Source organism: Neoarius graeffei, chromosome 25 (assembly GCF_027579695.1).
Source record: "Neoarius graeffei isolate fNeoGra1 chromosome 25, fNeoGra1.pri, whole genome shotgun sequence".
In the NCBI taxonomy this organism is placed as follows: Eukaryota; Metazoa; Chordata; class Actinopteri; order Siluriformes; family Ariidae; genus Neoarius; species Neoarius graeffei.
The window spans coordinates 19,149,694-19,166,550 of record NC_083593.1 but is presented as its reverse complement, the minus strand read 5'-3'; the positions used below and the strand labels follow the sequence as shown (position 1 = coordinate 19,166,550).

The window sequence follows — 16,857 nt, the reverse complement described above, 5'->3', positions numbered from 1 at the left end:
AAGCCCACCTCGTCCTTATGTTCCGCCCAAAGAGAAGCTGGAAGGTCAGAAAGAGAGGGTGTGAGGTGGGTAACGGCACAAGCAGCATTGAGAAGGTTATGGGGAAGAGAAAGGGAGGTGAGGGCAAGAGCAGCCGACGAAGTGTCGTCTGGTATGTCAACAACCATGTGTGAGCCACTAAAAGAAATAGAGAGCCCTAGGAGGCTCATGAGGTCCCGTCCAAGCAGGTTAAAAGGGCAATCAGGCATGCAAACAAAGGAGTGAGAAAACTTCAGTAAAGGATCAAGGGCACAAGTAACAGAAAGGGGGGGCGTGCAACTGGAATGGAAAGGAACCCCTTCTATTCCCACAGAGCTTACAGACCGTGTAGATAAAGGACCCGCATATTCCCTCCCCACTGAGGACATGGTAGCCCCGGTGTCGAGTAAAAAAGGATATTCAGTCCCTGCCAGGCATAAAACAATAGTGGGAAGATCTTCGTTAAGAGGGGAGCTGAATAAAAGATTTAACATAGCAACGGTCGGGGTTTCATCGCTCTGAGGGCAGCCCTATGGGCGGGCAGGATCTCTCTGCCCTGTGGGGCTTGAACCGGCGCGCATGACGGGTTTCTCGCGTTCCTGCTCATCTCGCTGTTTCGCATGACATTCTCTTATCCAGTGCCCCTCTTTTCCACAATAGTGGCACTTTCCATTTCTCCTCCCTCCCCCGCCGCGCGGTCCCGTTCGGCGACCCCTCTCCTGTCGTCCCTCCACTCGTCCGCCCGGCACGACGGATAAACATGCTTTATTCGTTTTACAGTCTAAAAGACCATCGCTCTCCAACGTGCGCACCCGCTCCCCGGCCTGACGGAGGACCAGATTATTCCGGTCACTCCAGTGATGTTTTAAAACGCTCTGTATTTCGGGGCGACAATTAGACAGAAAGGTGGACAAGAACATTGGGTTCGGGTTTGCCAAATCAAGTTCAAGACCTCCCAAATGTTGCCAAACTTCCCCAAAGCGCTTCCAGAAAGCCGACGTCAGCTCAGAACGCTCCTGTTTGCAATTAGTGACCTGTGACAGGTCTCTATTTGCTTGTTTTAAGGCGAGCAGGTATCGCGTCAATTGCTCACGAAGCTGCTGCAGTGCGTTCGGCGTGTCCTTCCAAAAGAAGGTAGTCACGGTGCGCCGACGCGGGCGACCGTCATCCCCTTCATACTCTTCCTTAATATTTTCAGCTTGATCATTGACGGGGCGGAGGACCTGTACGTTTTCTAACAGGGCTGTCTCATCATATGCGCCTCCTAATTTATTTTGCAGAATAAACCGGTAGTCGGCTCCCGTTAGCTGACAGTTACGAGAAACATTAATTAACTGATCAACGAAGAGCAGCGGCTTGTCGGGTGACGGAAGAAGTGAGATGATGTCCTTAAGAGCCGACGGGGACGGAGGAGTTATATCAATACCACTGCGCTTTGCAACCCATACACAAGCAGCGTTTTGTGGCGGATAAGGACGCGAGCCGGCGTCTGGTCCCACATCGTCGGGATTATCCCAATCGTCATCATCAGTGTCATCATCGGTATCGTCACTACTTTCTTCGTCTTTGCCGTTCTTGGCTGATGCAGGCGCACCCTTTATCCCTCCGGGACGCTGCCCTCTGTCAACCGTGGGGGGGGGGCACGCAGACACAGCAGCCAGGGACGGATAAATTTTAGGAATCGTTTTTGCAGCTGACGGCGATTTACCAGTAATTTTTCCAGCCTTACTATAAGGTGGAGGTTTACTATCTAACGAGGCTGGAGGAGCAGAATGAGATTTGGATTTTCCTAGCGCCGCCTCCTCCGTTTCCTTGGTGACGGGTGCAGCCCGAGGCTTCGGGATGGATTTCAGGACTGAACGGGGAGTATAAGCCTGTTTAAAATTATCCCAAATCTTCTTCATATCATACCATTTGGCATATCCTTCCCGCATATACGGGCGATCCCATCCGGGGTCCCCTAATCCCTCATAAATCATGCGATGGGCCGATGCAAGATAACCAGGATCGAAAGTACCTCGGCGAGGATATGAAGGAATTTGAGGGTTGGCCTCGGTCCAACCTGCCAAATTATTGAGCCAAGGAGAAACATAATAAGCGAAACCGCACCTAGTCATCCATTCGGCCGGGGTTTCCCCTGGCGCAGGCTTAGGGAACGAGCTTCCCATCGTACAATGACAACAAACGGATCTGAAGAGGAACAGACAACAAATATAGTACAAATTTGTATAGCGCGCTCTTCCTGGACTCGAACCAGGGAAAACTGTCCTCCGTAGGACACTACGAAACTACTGCCAACCAGGTAGTCAATCAAACATGTCTTACCTGATTGAGAGTATCACGTCGGGGTCACCAAATTGTTAGAACCTGTGTCTGTCTCAGTTCAGATGCGTTGACGTAAGAGCGCTCTGGAGCAGGGTTAAAACAAACCACACGAGTTAAATCAATCTGGTTTATTCAAGCACTGCTCAACGATACACAGAAAGAGCAGGGTTTATATACATCAGAAGCTTGCGTGACAAGATAAGTAAGGGGCTCGGGGGCACAAGGTCAACTCGCCAGATAAGGAGTCGTTTTTATTATACATGAAAGAGCAGACCATACACCCCCTAGAACAGGAGGAACCAGGAATGTGGTTTCAGCGAAACTAGAAGGTACAGAGAAAATAAAAGAGTATGTTCTCGCGATTATGCACGTTTACCAGGGTGTGAAAGGGTCATAAAGCTCAGGACAGCTATGCACGAGAACACACACAATCTTACACCGTTAAAATTGAGTCAAGTTAACGCGTTAATAACGCGACATTTTTGACAGCATAATATATATATATATATATATATATATATATATATATATATATATATATATATATATATAAATTTAATTTGCTGTCAAATCCCCAAATTACTTCTGGTGCAATCAGTTGCTATCAGGAGTCACATAAATCATTGAATGGAGTCGTCCTGTGTGCAGCTAAAGCGTCACATCTCGATATAAATATATCTGTCCCTGGAAGGCCCCAGAGTTTGTTAAATACAGCAAAAAGACCAATGAGCTATCGAAATAGGTCTGGGAGAAGTTCAGAAAAAAAAACATATATAGGGTGATTCGGTTATAAAAAGAAATATCCCAAACATTTGAACATCCTGCTGAGCATCATTAATAAAACCGTTATTAAAGGTTTTATAGAATATGGCACGACTATGATTGTGCCTACAGGAGGCTGTCCACCAAAAATCAATGACCAGGTAAAGAGGCAGTTAAAAGCAACCAGAAAAAAATCAAGAGGCCGAGGGTAACTGGAGAGATCCAAAGCGCTGATAGAAGAAGCTATTCAAAGGACAAGCATAGCCTGGATGAGCCACAAAGCTGGACTTTTTTCAAAGAAGTTTGAAAAGAAAGTCAGTGAAAACAGCCTTATGAAATCCTGTCTGGACTTAAAAAAAAAAATTGACCTTGGTTAAAAAAGTGCTACATTTGGTGGAAATCTAACGCTACTCATCACCCTGAGAAGTCAAGTTTATTTTTATAGCGCTTTTAACAAGAGACACTACTGCAAAGCAGCTTTACGGAAAATTAAAGACTTTAAACATGAGCTAATTTTATCCCTAATCTATCCCCAATGAGCAAACCTGTGGCGACGGTGGTAAGCAAAAACTCCTTCAGACGACATGAGGAAGAAACCTCAAGAGGAACCAGACTGAAAAGGGAACCCATCCTCATTTGGGTGATAACAGACAATGTGATTATAAATAACTGGCTTCTACAACAGTGTCCTGTATAGTTACAAAGTATAACTGTGCAACCAGGAAATTCGTTATAGTTTTAACATGAAATCTGTTTTGTTGAAGTTATAAACTCTTCATTGATGGAAACTTGAGTGCAAAACTGTTCATGACAACTGCAGTCCTCAGCCATAAAAGCATTACTGTAAGTATCCAGAGCATCTTCCAAGTGCGACTTTCGACTGTCCGTATGGGGCCGTCTTCCACAGGAGCGATGTGATGAGACTTCAGCCAGACGTAGGGCATCAGGATGGATCAGGCAGGTCCGATGAGCACAAGAGGTCAGCATCTCGGTCTCAGGATTGACATGTAACTGAGGATCGACAGAACATCATCCCGACAGTGAAGCATGGTGGTGGCAGCACCATGTTATAGGGTGCTTTTCATAATTATACAGGGCAATTCCAGTCTGCAAAATACATGAGCCTGTGGTGGAGATTCACTTTCCAACAAGACAGCAAGCCTAAGCATACCACCAAATCAACACTGGAGTTGTTCAAAACCAAGAACCTGAATGTTTTTGAGTGGCCAGTAATTGTGTGCTTTTGTATTTGAGCTGACCTTTTGTTTCAACAAGAGCAGCAATAATAATAATCCATCCATCCATCCATCCATTATCCATAACCGCTTATCCTGTGTAGGGTTGCGGGCAAGCTGGAGCCTATCCCAGCTGACTATGGGCGAGAGGCGGGGTACACCCTGGGCAAGTCACCAGGTCATCACAGGGCTAACACTTAGACTACGTTCAGACTGCACCCTGAAACGACCCATACCCGATTTTTTTGCCCATATGCGACCTGTATCCGATTTGTTATTGACAATCTGAACGACACAGATCCGATTTTTTCACATGCGACCCAGGCCGCTTGGATATGTGGTCCTAATTCCGATGCATATCCATTATTTTCACATGCGACTGCAGTCTGACCGGACAGGTCGCATTCATGCGACCTACACGTCATCAGCAAGAGACAAACGTCACTATTCTGCGTTGGCTAATCCCGCCTCTTTGGTGGAAAACAACAACATTTGTACAGTTTTCAGAATTTAAATAGACTTTTATAGAATTGATCAAGCGAATGGTGGATTTGGTAGGGACCTGGATGTTAAATCATCCTGTATTACAAGATTATAAGATTGTTCTGGAAATTTCCAGTAATTTGACACCTTCGGTCTCATTAGTCTGCTGCTCACATTAATCAGATTATTGTGTGAGTTCCGCCGCCGCCACAAAAACCACATCGCCAGGTCTCGCCTCATCTCCATGCTTTACTTGCAAACTTGAAGAGTGCGCTTTTTTTTTTTACGTATTACGTAGATGTGCTTATTACGTGTCAATTTGCGCATGCGGGACACTTTTGGGTCGTTTTCCGTTCATATTGGAGATCGCATACAAGTCTTATATAATTGGTAATGTGAACGGCCTCACAAAAAAATCGGATTTCACAACAAATCGGATATGGGTCGTTTCAGGTTGCAGTCTGAACGTAGTGATAGAGACAAACAACCATTGATACTCACGGTCAATTTAGAGCCACCAGTTAACCTAACCTGCATATCTTTGGATTGTCGGGGAAACCGGAGCACCTGGAGGAAACCCATGCAGACACGGGGAGAACATGCAAACTCCACACAGAAAGGCCCCTATCGGCCACTCGGCTCCATCCCAGAACCTTCTTGCTGTGAGGCGACAGTGCTAACCACTACACCACCGTGCCGCCCCTAATAATGGTAATAATAAAACCTTCAAATATTAGACAAATTGTGTAAATCCCGCCCCAAAAAAGTACATTTCAGTTCCAGGTTATAACGTTACAAAATGTGGGAAAGTTTAAGGGTGTGTCTAAACAAATACACAATGCTTTATGTCAAAAAGTAACAAGGCACCAGGGCATTTTAGGACAATGTTGCAGAATGAGTTTAATTGATTTAATGCCGTATATAGGAAACATTTTAATGGCCAGATTTACCCAGGCTTCAGTTCCAGTGTGTAAAGGAATGTAGAAGTGCCTGTGTCCTGCCCTCCTCTCTGTTATTCAGAAATATTACTAAGTGCAGTCAGACCGTCTTCGAATTGCTTCGACTGCCAAACCATTTAATGGAGAGGATGTGTAAAGCTAAAGTGTTTGCTCCCACTTTTAGTTTACTCCACTATCCCCTTTTCATTGTGCTTCTTTGTGTCATCACTTATTATTCAGTTTTCTAACCCGAACTAAAAGCGCATGTGGACGTATCACGCTGCTCCCTTTAGTTTGCGAACATTCAGCTGCTTTATGGACTTTGCTCACTTTGTTCGCTCGTGTTTTGGCAGACGCCCTTCTGCTTGCTTGTTTTTTTTTTGTGTCTTTTTTTTTCTGACCCTTTGTGTTTTGTCCCTTATTCCTTTTAGAAAAAAGTGGTTCAAACTTTGCACAGGAGCAAAAGCTTAGTAAATCTGGCCCTGGGTTCAGTAAGTATGGAGCACAGTGTAAAGTGTTGTGTTGTGTCTAACATTCATCTCCAACTACTGAAATCTGAATTGAAATTATGATCAGAATATACTCATCATGTTTTTGTATTTGGCTTTAATTTGAATTAAATCATAAATATCCAAATCAAGGCAAATGTAGTGCGTTCTTGTATGTTATTTAGTATGTACAGTACCATTCGAAAGTTTAGACATGCCTTCTAATTAAACGTTTTGTTTTTATTAATTAAGACACTTCATGTCTTAAAGTAATGATGGACGTCGTTTCTCTTTACGTACTTGAGCGGTTATTGGCAATTTGGATTATTACAGTTGTGGAACAGGGCTGTTTACTGCATTTTTATTATTTACTGTTTGATATAGAAAAGATTCAAGATACAGAAATCCTTATGAATGAGTCGGTGTGTCCAAACTTTTGACTGGTACCCTACAATGTGGAATAATTTCGTTAGCAACTGAAATGATCATAATGGTTGTGCTTGCACTGATGAACGCTTCTGATTTAGGAAATGTCTTATTCTCGATCACTTGGTGGACACTGTTCCTGTCAGATCACATGACCTCATGTCTCGTGTCTTATCTTACCCCATGTGTCTTTTCAGGTCCACACTTTGTGGCCGTCAACAACAAAAACGAAATCATCGTAACAGACTTCCATAACCACTCGGTTAAGGTAAGGCTATGCTTATGAGTGTAATTTTACTTTATTTTTTTATTAATGTGTTCATTCATAAGTATGAACATGCACACTCTCACCACCAGCATGCTTGTTAATGAGCTCCTGGGTGGATTGCTGGGTTTCACGTGACGTCATATCCGCTTCATTAGTTATTCAAAACTTTAGCTGGTGGTCTACCGAAGCTCAGTTGACAAAGCGTTTGTACGAAGAAGGTGCGTTGCTCGCATGAAAAATGCCTTACGCTTGTGGTGTTTGAATCGATCAAACCGTGAAACTGATACATTTCTTCAGGGTTCTCCATGAACTAATAAAAAAGAGTGAACGAACACAGGATTTCACAAAAAGACGTCGAGAAAGGTGGCTTTTGAACCTCTCACTGAAATCGAAGGGAGCTGACTCGAAGCATGCTCGAGTTTTCAGTGATCACTTGATGAAAGGTTTGTATCTCCCTCTCGGCTATGGCGTTAGCGTTTTCCAAGTACTGTTCTTGCTATGTGTCGTTATTTTATGGTACTTTTTTTAGTCACGAAGCGCTAAAGTCCCCAGCTGTTTCTTTGTTTACTCCTCACGAGGTCCATATGCATGAAGGTCGCGACAAAATTCTTCCCCAGCCGTACAGTTACAATGCGCCGTGATCACTTCTCCGTCTTGTTTAACTAAGATCCAGGTCTTTAAAGGGGTTTCTGATGATCTTTGTGAATGATTTACCTGAGAGATAAGAGCGGACACAAGTGAGAATCAAACCAACTGTTTGTTTACACTTCAACTTGCAGCACTTCGTTGTAAAGACGCGAACAAAAAGCTTAAACAAACATACACGGGCAAAAACAATACAGGATTCATTCAGCAGCGACTTGATACCGAGGTCCTTTACCTATACACATACAAAAAAGTCGTAAGCCTCCATACTCTTCCACGCTTTCATCTGTTTTGCAGTGTAGAAGGACGTCTGCAACACCAGATAGTTCGAGATGTTGTGGAACTCGACTGAAGGGTAGTTTTCAAGATTGTATGACAAATCCTTCTTTCCCAGACTGTACGGGTCGATTCCATTGCATATAGCAATCTTCTGAATAGATCTAAAGACCCTTTTCAAAGTCAGGTGACCTTCGTAAACGCGACCACCATTTTGGACATGAAGTGGACTTCGGCTCGAATCAGTTTGAATGCGAGGAAGGCGACAAACGAAAAACATAAAAGAAAAAGGAGCGAGATGCAGAAAACACCTTCACTATCCAGCGACGTAGGGCATTTACAGGGCGAGCAGAGGGAGAGGTATTTGCAAAAATTGAGGTTAGCAGGCTTAGAGAACGACGTTTACCTGCTTCCACCAGGATTGTTCACTGACGTACGGAAGTACACGAAGCCCTCGTCTTTACCTGACTTCGGCCCACATGATCTGTATACCTATGTCGTTAAAAACCCATCGCCATACACAGGTATTGATCTGAAAGCGTAGAAGAGTTTGGATGCCTACAAATATTTTGTGTCAGGCTGGGTAACATGCCTACATCAGCGGGTCGTCCCTGGAGCCGGTGGTCGCCATCTTATTACAGCTAAGGTTTGTTCACATTTTCATTTACTTTCGGTCCTCAGGATAAACAAAATGTTATTAAATGTCATTGAAATAACTTCTTAGTCTGTTGAGACATGGCCCGTTATAAATTTGCTGTTACCAGGCAATGACCAAGAACTGTATTATTAGGGTCGGTGTCTGTGTTGTAGCAGTGTACTAGCAGCTAGCTGTTAGCACTTGCTAATGTCAACAACATAGTAGCTAGTATGTTACTGTAGCAGTGTTTACGTTCAGTCATTTGGATGACTGTTAAAACCTTTCAGTCTCAAGTTTTTCCTTTACTGTATTTACTAGTTTACTGTAATTATGATCCGGCAGCTATTTACACCGGATCCAGTGTAAATAGCTGCCGGAGCCAACGTCTGAGGTTCCGGAGCGCGCTCCGGCTTGCTCCCCCTCAAATTAAGCCCTGTTTGTAGGACATTACCTCTGATCAGTGTTGCCAGATTGGGCGGTTTTAAGTGCATTTTGGCGGGTTTTGAACATATTTTGGGCTGGAAAACGTCAGCAATATCTGGCAACACTGCCTCTGATCTGTCCTACAGTCTACCAACAGCAAAGGAACACAACGTTAGCTAATGTCGTCAGCTAATAGCTACTACAGAAGAACAAAGAGGTTACAATGGGTTATTTTAACCTATTTGGTTACACACTCGCCGCCACAGAATGTTAACAGCAATGTAATGCCTTTTCTGGCTAATTTTATTTGTCTTACCTCCAACAAAGTGGTCACTACACAAGCGTTGGTATGCCGAGGGCTGCCAATCTTTCCTGTTAATGGCCGCTATCCATCTTCTCCATCGGTCGGGATCCGATAAAATGATAACCCTTGCCTTGTTTGTTGATGGTTACTACATCCAGATGCACAACAATATAGTGGCATGATGGAAGTCTTGCTGAAAGTAAAAACTTTCTTTGCTGCCGTTCCTCAATGTTGGCTGTGGTAAACTACTGGTAGTACATGTCCAAAATGGCGGCCGCGTTTGTCGTGACGTCACGTGAAAAGGGTCTATAGCGAGCAGTGGCTTCTAGATTACGAGCGTACTCTGATAAATTATCACTAGTTGTTTGGACTACGGCAGCTCGAGACCACCAGCTATTTCACTTCCGGTAAAACCCGCTAAGAAAAGTCACATGACTGAAACCCAGCAATTGGTGAATGTGCTTTGAAGTGGTAGTTAGATTTCTGCTCTTCGCTCAGGTGTTCAGTGCAGATGGTGAGTTCCTCTTTAAATTTGGCTCACACGGTGAAGGAAATGGGCAGTTTAATGCCCCAACAGGAGTGGCTGTTGATGCAAATGGGAACATCATTGTAGCAGACTGGGGTAACAGCAGGATACAGGTAATAACATTCAGCACTCACACACTGTATACTGGCTTCAAAATGTGGTGTCTAAAAATGGAGCGCTGAATAAACAAGTATGGAATGGAAGTTAGTTCAAGGCTAAAAGCATAGATTCAAACCCCAAACAGTGTATTTTCAACACATGTAATAGTGTCTCATTGTCTCCAGTTTGACAGTGTAATCAAGCCCATTGTGTTATTCTTAATTCTGTAAGTTGGCCACACTGACAAACCTGGGCTTCCTGGTGGTGTAAGCGACACACAGCCATAATTCTGGCGTAGTGACATTTAAATGCAGATTTTCTTTATTTTTATGCAAATTCATATATATAAATCTCATCTCATCTCATTATCTCTAGCCGCTTTATCCTGTTCTACAGGGTCGCAGGCAAGCTGGAGCCTATCCCAGCTGACTACGGGCGAAAGGCGGGGTACACCCTGGACAAGTCGCCAGGTCATCACAGGGCTGACACATAGACACAGACAACCACTCACACTCACATTCACACCTACGGTCAATTTAGGTGCCGTTTACACATACCCGGGTATTTTTAAAAACGCAGACCTTTGCCTTCGTTTGTGCCTTTTGTTTATACACAAACGGAGTTTTTTCCTCTGAAAACGATTCTTTCTAAAAACCCCGGCAAAAGTGGAGATTTTTTGAAAACTCTGTTTTGCGTTTGTGTGTAAAGAGACCAAAACGGAGTTTTAGGCAATCTTCGCGCCACAAAAGAGCGACCATTGTACATATGACAAGCATGGAAACACTCAGAGTAGCAGCATTTCTGTTATTAAGAGCTATATTCGCCTGTTTGCTTTTGAGAATAAAGCTCATAAAGCTCATTGACCAGCAGAGACGCATTAGGGCTCGGAGGGCAGCAATTGCGGAGCTTCTGGTGACCAAAAGAGCCCGACCGTACCACTGCCAGCGTCGGCAATTTTGGGTTCGACCTGGATGGACTGCTATCTGGTGGGAGAATTTCGAGAATGGCGTTGTCGTCCCGGAGGAATGGCAGGAAAATTTCAGAATGTCGCGATCCTCACTCCTGTCACTCGCAGAGTTGGTACGTCCGTACGTACAGGGTGAGTGTACTCACATGCGGGCTTCTGTCGATGTCGTCAAAAAAGTTGCCTGCACACTCTGGCGTAGTTTAACAGCTCTTGACAGCATATTTATGCGGATCAATATAAACGTAATTTTTTTAAAAAATGCAGCTGTGTGCACAAAGTTATTTTGGAAAACGGAGTTTAGAAAATATGCGTTTTTAAAAATACCCGGGTATGTGTAAACAGCACTTTAGAGTCACCAGTTAGCCTAACCTGCATGTCTTTGGACTGTGGGGGAAACCGGAGCACCCGGAGGAAACCCACGCGGACACGGGGAGAACATGCAAACTCCGCACAGAAAAGCCCTCGTCGGCCACGGGGCTCGAACCCGGACCTTCTTGCTGTGAGGCGACAGCGCTAACCACTACACCACCGTGCCACCCGAAGCTCATAAATGGATTTTTTTTTTTAAGTATAGTTGTGTTATTGCTTCACTCCTGTGCAGGACGGCTCTACATGGACAGTCGAAAGACACTTTTGGCCCTTTTCCACTACCCTTTTTCAGCTCACTTCAGCTCGCTTCAGCTCACTTCAGCCCGACACGGCTCGCGTTTCGACTACCAAAAAACAGCACGACTCAGCTCGCTTCAGCCCTGCTTAGCCCCTAAAACTCGCACGGTTTTGGAGTGGGGCTGAAGCGAGTCAAAGCGAGCCGAGTGAGGCTGGGGGCGTGAGCAGACACTCCCCTGTGCACTGATTGGTGAGGAGGAGTGTCCTCACATGCCCACACACGCCCCGCGAGCACGCTGGGATCTGTAAACACCGTAAACCCGGAAGAATAATAATTACGAATTACGAGAATTTCTGAAGCCTTATGCGCCTCGCCTCATCTATACGCTCTTGCCAGTATCTGTTGGCGTTGTCGGTGACAACAAGCCACAGCACCAAGACCAGCAACACTAACGACTCCATGTCCTCCATGTTTATTGTTTACTATTCGGGTCGTGAGACTACCGCTTAAAAGCTCACTGATGTCACTGTTTGCGCTGCTTAACGACATCACGTGACGTCCACCCACTTTCGCTAACTCCACCCAATGTGTCCACCCACTTCCAGCCAGCACGGTTCAGCGCGGTTGTAGTCGAAATGCAACTCCAACAGCCCCGCTCAGCTCGACTCAGCCCGACTCAGCCGTGTTTGTAGTGGAAAAGCGGCAATAGAAGCTGGCTCGGGACACTTAGTTTTGCCGTGGTGGCTGAGAACTACTGTACGGTTGCCATGATAACTTTAGGACTTCAGTTGTCATGAACAGTTTTGCACCCAAGTCTCCATCAACAAAATAGACTACTTCATGCGAAAACTGTAACGAATTTCCTGGTTACACAATTGCACTTTTTGACCATCAAGGACACACTCACTTACAGAAGTCAAGCTATAATCACGCTATCCGTTATTATCCAAATGAAGATGGGTTCCGTTTTGAATCTGGCTTGTTCCTCATGTCACCTGAGGGAGTTTTTTCTAGCCATTGTCGCACCCAACTTGCTCATTAAGGATACATTTATAAGTTTGAATGTTTAAAATCTTTATTTTTTTCATCTAAAGCTGCTTTGTGACAACGTCTGTTGTTAAAAGCGCTGTACAGATAAATTGACTTGACGTAGTGAACTTTTCTGGAAGGTGAGGTTTATTTGGTATTTTTGGAATGAGTCCAAAAATACCAACCTCACGGTCGACGGGAGCCTTTCTGTGTGGAGTTTGTATGTTCTCCCCGTGTCCATGTGGTTTTCCTCTGGGCGCTCTGGTTTCCCCCCACAGTTCAAAGACATGCAGATTAGGTACAATCTTTGTTCTGTAATTGGCACAAGCTGTTGTGGTTTCCCAGCCATAATGTATGGAGATATACAGTGTCTTGCAAAAGTATTCATCCCCCTTGGTGTCTGTCCTGTTTTGTCGCATTACAAGCTGGAATTAAAATGGATTTTTGGGGTGTTTAGTACCATTTGATTTACACAACATGCCTACCGCTTTAAAGGTGAAAATTGTTGTTTTATTGTGACACAAACAATAATTAAGATGAAAAATCAGAAATCTGGAGTGTGCATAGGTATTCACCCCCCCAAAGTCAATACTTTATAGGGCCACCTTTTGCTGCAATTATAGCTGCAAGTCTCTTGGGGTATGTCTCTATTAGCTTAGCACATCTAGCCACTGGGATTTTTGCCCATTCCTCAAGGCAAAACTGCTCCAACTCCTTCAAGTTAGATGGGTTGCATTGGTGTACAGCAATCTTCAAGTTATGCCACAGATTCTGAGGTCTGGGTTTTGACTAGGCCATTCCAAGACCTTTAAATGTTTCCCTTTAAACCACTCCAGTGTAGCTTTAGCAATATGTTTAGGGTCATTGTCCTGCTGGAATGTGAACCTTCATCCCAGTCTCAAACCTCTGGCTGATTCAAACAGGTTTTCCTCCAGAATTACCCTGTATTTAGTGTCATCCATCTTTCCTTCAATCCTGACCAGCTTTCCTGTCCCTGCAGATGAAAAATATCCCCATAGTATGATGCTGCCACCACCATGCTTCACTGTAGGAATGGTGTTCTCAGGGTGTTGGGTTTGCGCCACACATGGCATTTCCCATGATGGCCAAAAAGATCAATTTTAGTCTCATTTGACCAGAGAATCTTCTTCCATGTGTTTGGGGAGTCTGCCACATGCTGTTGGGCAAACTCCAAATGTGTTTTCTTAAGCAATGACTCTTTTCTGGCCACTCTTCCATAAAGCCCCGCTCTGTGGAGTGTACGGCTTAAAAAGGTCCTATGGACAGATACTCCCATCTCCACTGTGGATCTCTGCAGCTCCTTCAGTGTTATCTTTGGTGTCTTTGTTGCACCTCTGATTAATGCCCTCCTTGCCCGGTCTGTGAGTTTTGGTGGGCGGCCTTCTCTTGTCAGGTTTGTAGTGGTGCCATATTCTTTCCATTTTGCTATAATGGTGCTCCGTGGAATATTCAAAAGTTTGGGATATTTTTAATACCCCAACCCTGATCTATACTTCTCCACAACTTTGTCTCTGACCTGTTTGGAGGCTCCTTGGTTTTCATGTTGCTTGCTTAGTAGTGTTGCAGAGTCAGGGTCCTTCCAGAACAGGTTGATTTATACAGACATCATGTGACAGATCATGTGACACTTTGATTGCACGCAGGTGGATCTTAATCAACTAATAATGTGATTTATGAAGTGAATTGGTTGGACCAGCTCTTATTTAGCTGGTCCAACCAAGCTAAATAAGAATTAGCTTGTGTCACAATAAAACAACAATTTTCACCTTTAAAGTGGTCGGCATGTTGTGTAAATCAAATGGTGCTAACCCTCCAAAAATCCATTTTAGCTTGTAATGCGACAAAACAGGACATAGACCAAGGGGGATGAATACTTTTGCAGGGCAAAATTTTTTTTTTCCCCTAAATGTTTTCGCAAAAATGGTGATGAAAGTACTGTACAGGCAGTTGTGATGTTCCTCACTCCAACCTCAAGGTGCACTTTCTTTCTTTTCTCAGGTGTTTGACAGCTCAGGCTCCTTCCTGTCCTACATCAACACGAGCGCAGACCCGCTGTATGGGCCGCAGGGTTTGGCGCTCACGTCTGAAGGTCACGTGGTTGTTGCTGATTCGGGGAACCACTGCTTTAAAGTGTATCGCTACCTGCAGTAGTGCTCCAGCTCTCCTGCTTTCTCTCTCTCTCTCTTACTGTTTTGCACATTCAGCTGAGGTCAAACCCCTGAACCAAACTATAGAGGGTGAGCGGAAAGCACCAGAGCATTTTTCTTTCCAAAAATTACTCGTTTTTTTTTTATTATTTATAACGATGAACTAGACCTTACGATTGTTTCGAGTGGATGTGGGAGAGGGATATACGTAATAAGCACACATTGTACAGTAAGTCACGTCTAGGTTGATAAGATATTGGTGAAGTTGAGAAGAATTTGTGTACAGCACTTTTTCTGAAGCCTGCATTCACAAAGCTGGTGTTGTAATTTTTTTGTAAACTTTATAATGACTCCTAAAACTACAAATGCGCTAATTAATTCCATGGTAACATGTAATCAACCTAATACCAGAATTTGTACATAAACACATGCATAGAAAATTCTGCAATTCAAATTCATGAATTCTATTTTTTGAGGGATTTTTTCCCAAATACAGCAATTAAGACACTTGTGATAAATAAGGACGCTTAAGTTACATGTCATTAAGGAATTAATTATCCTGGTGCACTGAGGTCTATAATCGTTAACACGATTACCGAATTACAAAGAATGATCTGATGTGGTTACGATCCACGTGTAATGTCATGAATCCAGGATTCACAGACGGCACAGGTGAGCCGTTTTTAAACCCAGTGTCTTAACCTTCCAGAGGATTTGCTAGTTTCTTTGGTCGGAAATGACATCGGAACTGAAACCTCTGAGTTTTCGTCATGTCTCCCTGAAAACACATTCATACTGTTTGTCGAGTGCAAACAAACACCTGTCGTGGATTTGTATCTATGCGCGTAAACAAGTGTCTGTAAATAAATATATATATATATAAATATATATATGAGAATATAGATGTAATATGTAAATGTCCCACATTTTTGGCTTCGCATCGTCCCCTGAATAACGTCACCGAGCTGGTGTTCTGCTTCAGCTGGACAGACATATAGTGCTCGAAATAGCTCCATAAGCGACTACGTGCAGTGGTCAAATGAACCCGATTTATTTTTCTATTTCATTTCATCATGCTTCTTTAGAGTTTTTTTTTTTTTTAAAGAACCTGAGGGAGAAAATCAGGGTTCGGAGAAATGTTTTGTTAAACAATGCATTGCAATGTGTTTGCACATCGAGTACACAATAATCTGTAAATAATCGTTTCCGTTTATACAGCCGGTGCATCATTGTGGCAGTGGAAAGTCTGTTATTATTATTATTTTTTTTAACCAGTATTTAATTGTTTTTATTTATTTGAAGTGTTGTACAGACTTTGGTGTTTTTAGAGGAGCTGTGCATAATTCTCACCAGCCAAAGCTTCACTAATATTTTTTTCTGTTCACTTTTGACAGCCTCATCCATTTGTCTTGAGGTATAAGGTGCTGTTTTGAATAATGGAAGGTCATTATTTTTATCAGTCAGTCATATCAAGTGTGTGTGAGTTGAAGGTAATGTCACGTGAGAGCTTTTTGTGTGTAGGTGTTACTTTATGACCAGGTTTATTTATCTGTTTCAGGAAAGTTGTGCATGTTGGACATTTAAAAAAAAAAAGTCCTGTTGCCATCTAGTAACTAAATGAATCCGAGTATTTACGTCACATGTCATAAAGAAAGACGTCTCGGAGCAGTGGTTCAGTAGTGGGGACGTGGCGCTCTTCACGTTTGTGTGCTTTCTATGTTAGTCAGGCTACAAGTAGCTACTTGGTCCCCAAACTTGTGTGCATCCTAAACACAAGGTATTCGATTCCTTAGGTTCATTCATAGGTTTTTAAAAATCTTGGAACGTTAAAACACATCAATCAATCACGTCATACTTGGTTGGGTTTGACCCAGCACCCAGACAGACGCTGCTCGTTTTCACACGTTATTTCTCAGTGCTAAAGCTGATGTATGCCTGCAGTGCATTATGGGAATGGCTTCTGTGCATTCTTAAAAATATCTGATATGCTTAGTGTTCTAACTAAACTATAGCGCAAGTTCTAGCATTCGGGACATCGTAACTAGTTTCTGAGCATCGGGATCGAGTCCGTTTCCGTCTTCCATAATTCTGTGTTCGCTATAAAAGAGAGCAAACTAGCTGAACCTCATCTCTGAGACGCCGCACACACTGAATCATCACTAACTCCTTCCAGAACTCATCGTGAATTACAACTCATTCAGTAATAAAATATCTTGTATAGCACATGAAATTT

General features: G+C 43.6%; 1 protein-coding gene across 8 annotated transcripts in view; it reads left to right on the top strand.

The window, feature by feature from the left end:
• Positions 1–16,857, top strand: part of trim3b (tripartite motif containing 3b) — a 104,494-nt gene that overhangs the window by 60,789 nt on the left and 26,848 nt on the right. For 6 of the 8 annotated variants that reach the window (XM_060909426.1, XM_060909423.1, XM_060909427.1 and 3 more), the window contains exons 10-13: positions 6,193–6,252; positions 6,873–6,943; positions 9,727–9,867; positions 14,476–16,854. In XM_060909426.1, coding sequence (XP_060765409.1) covers positions 6,193–6,252; positions 6,873–6,943; positions 9,727–9,867; positions 14,476–14,628 — 425 coding nt within the window. In that variant the 3' untranslated portion in view covers positions 14,629–16,854. Of the gene's footprint in view, positions 1–6,192; positions 6,253–6,872; positions 6,944–9,726; positions 9,868–14,475; positions 16,855–16,857 lie in introns of those variants that run through there. The other 2 variants (XR_009651585.1, XM_060909428.1) reach the window with 2 other exon arrangements.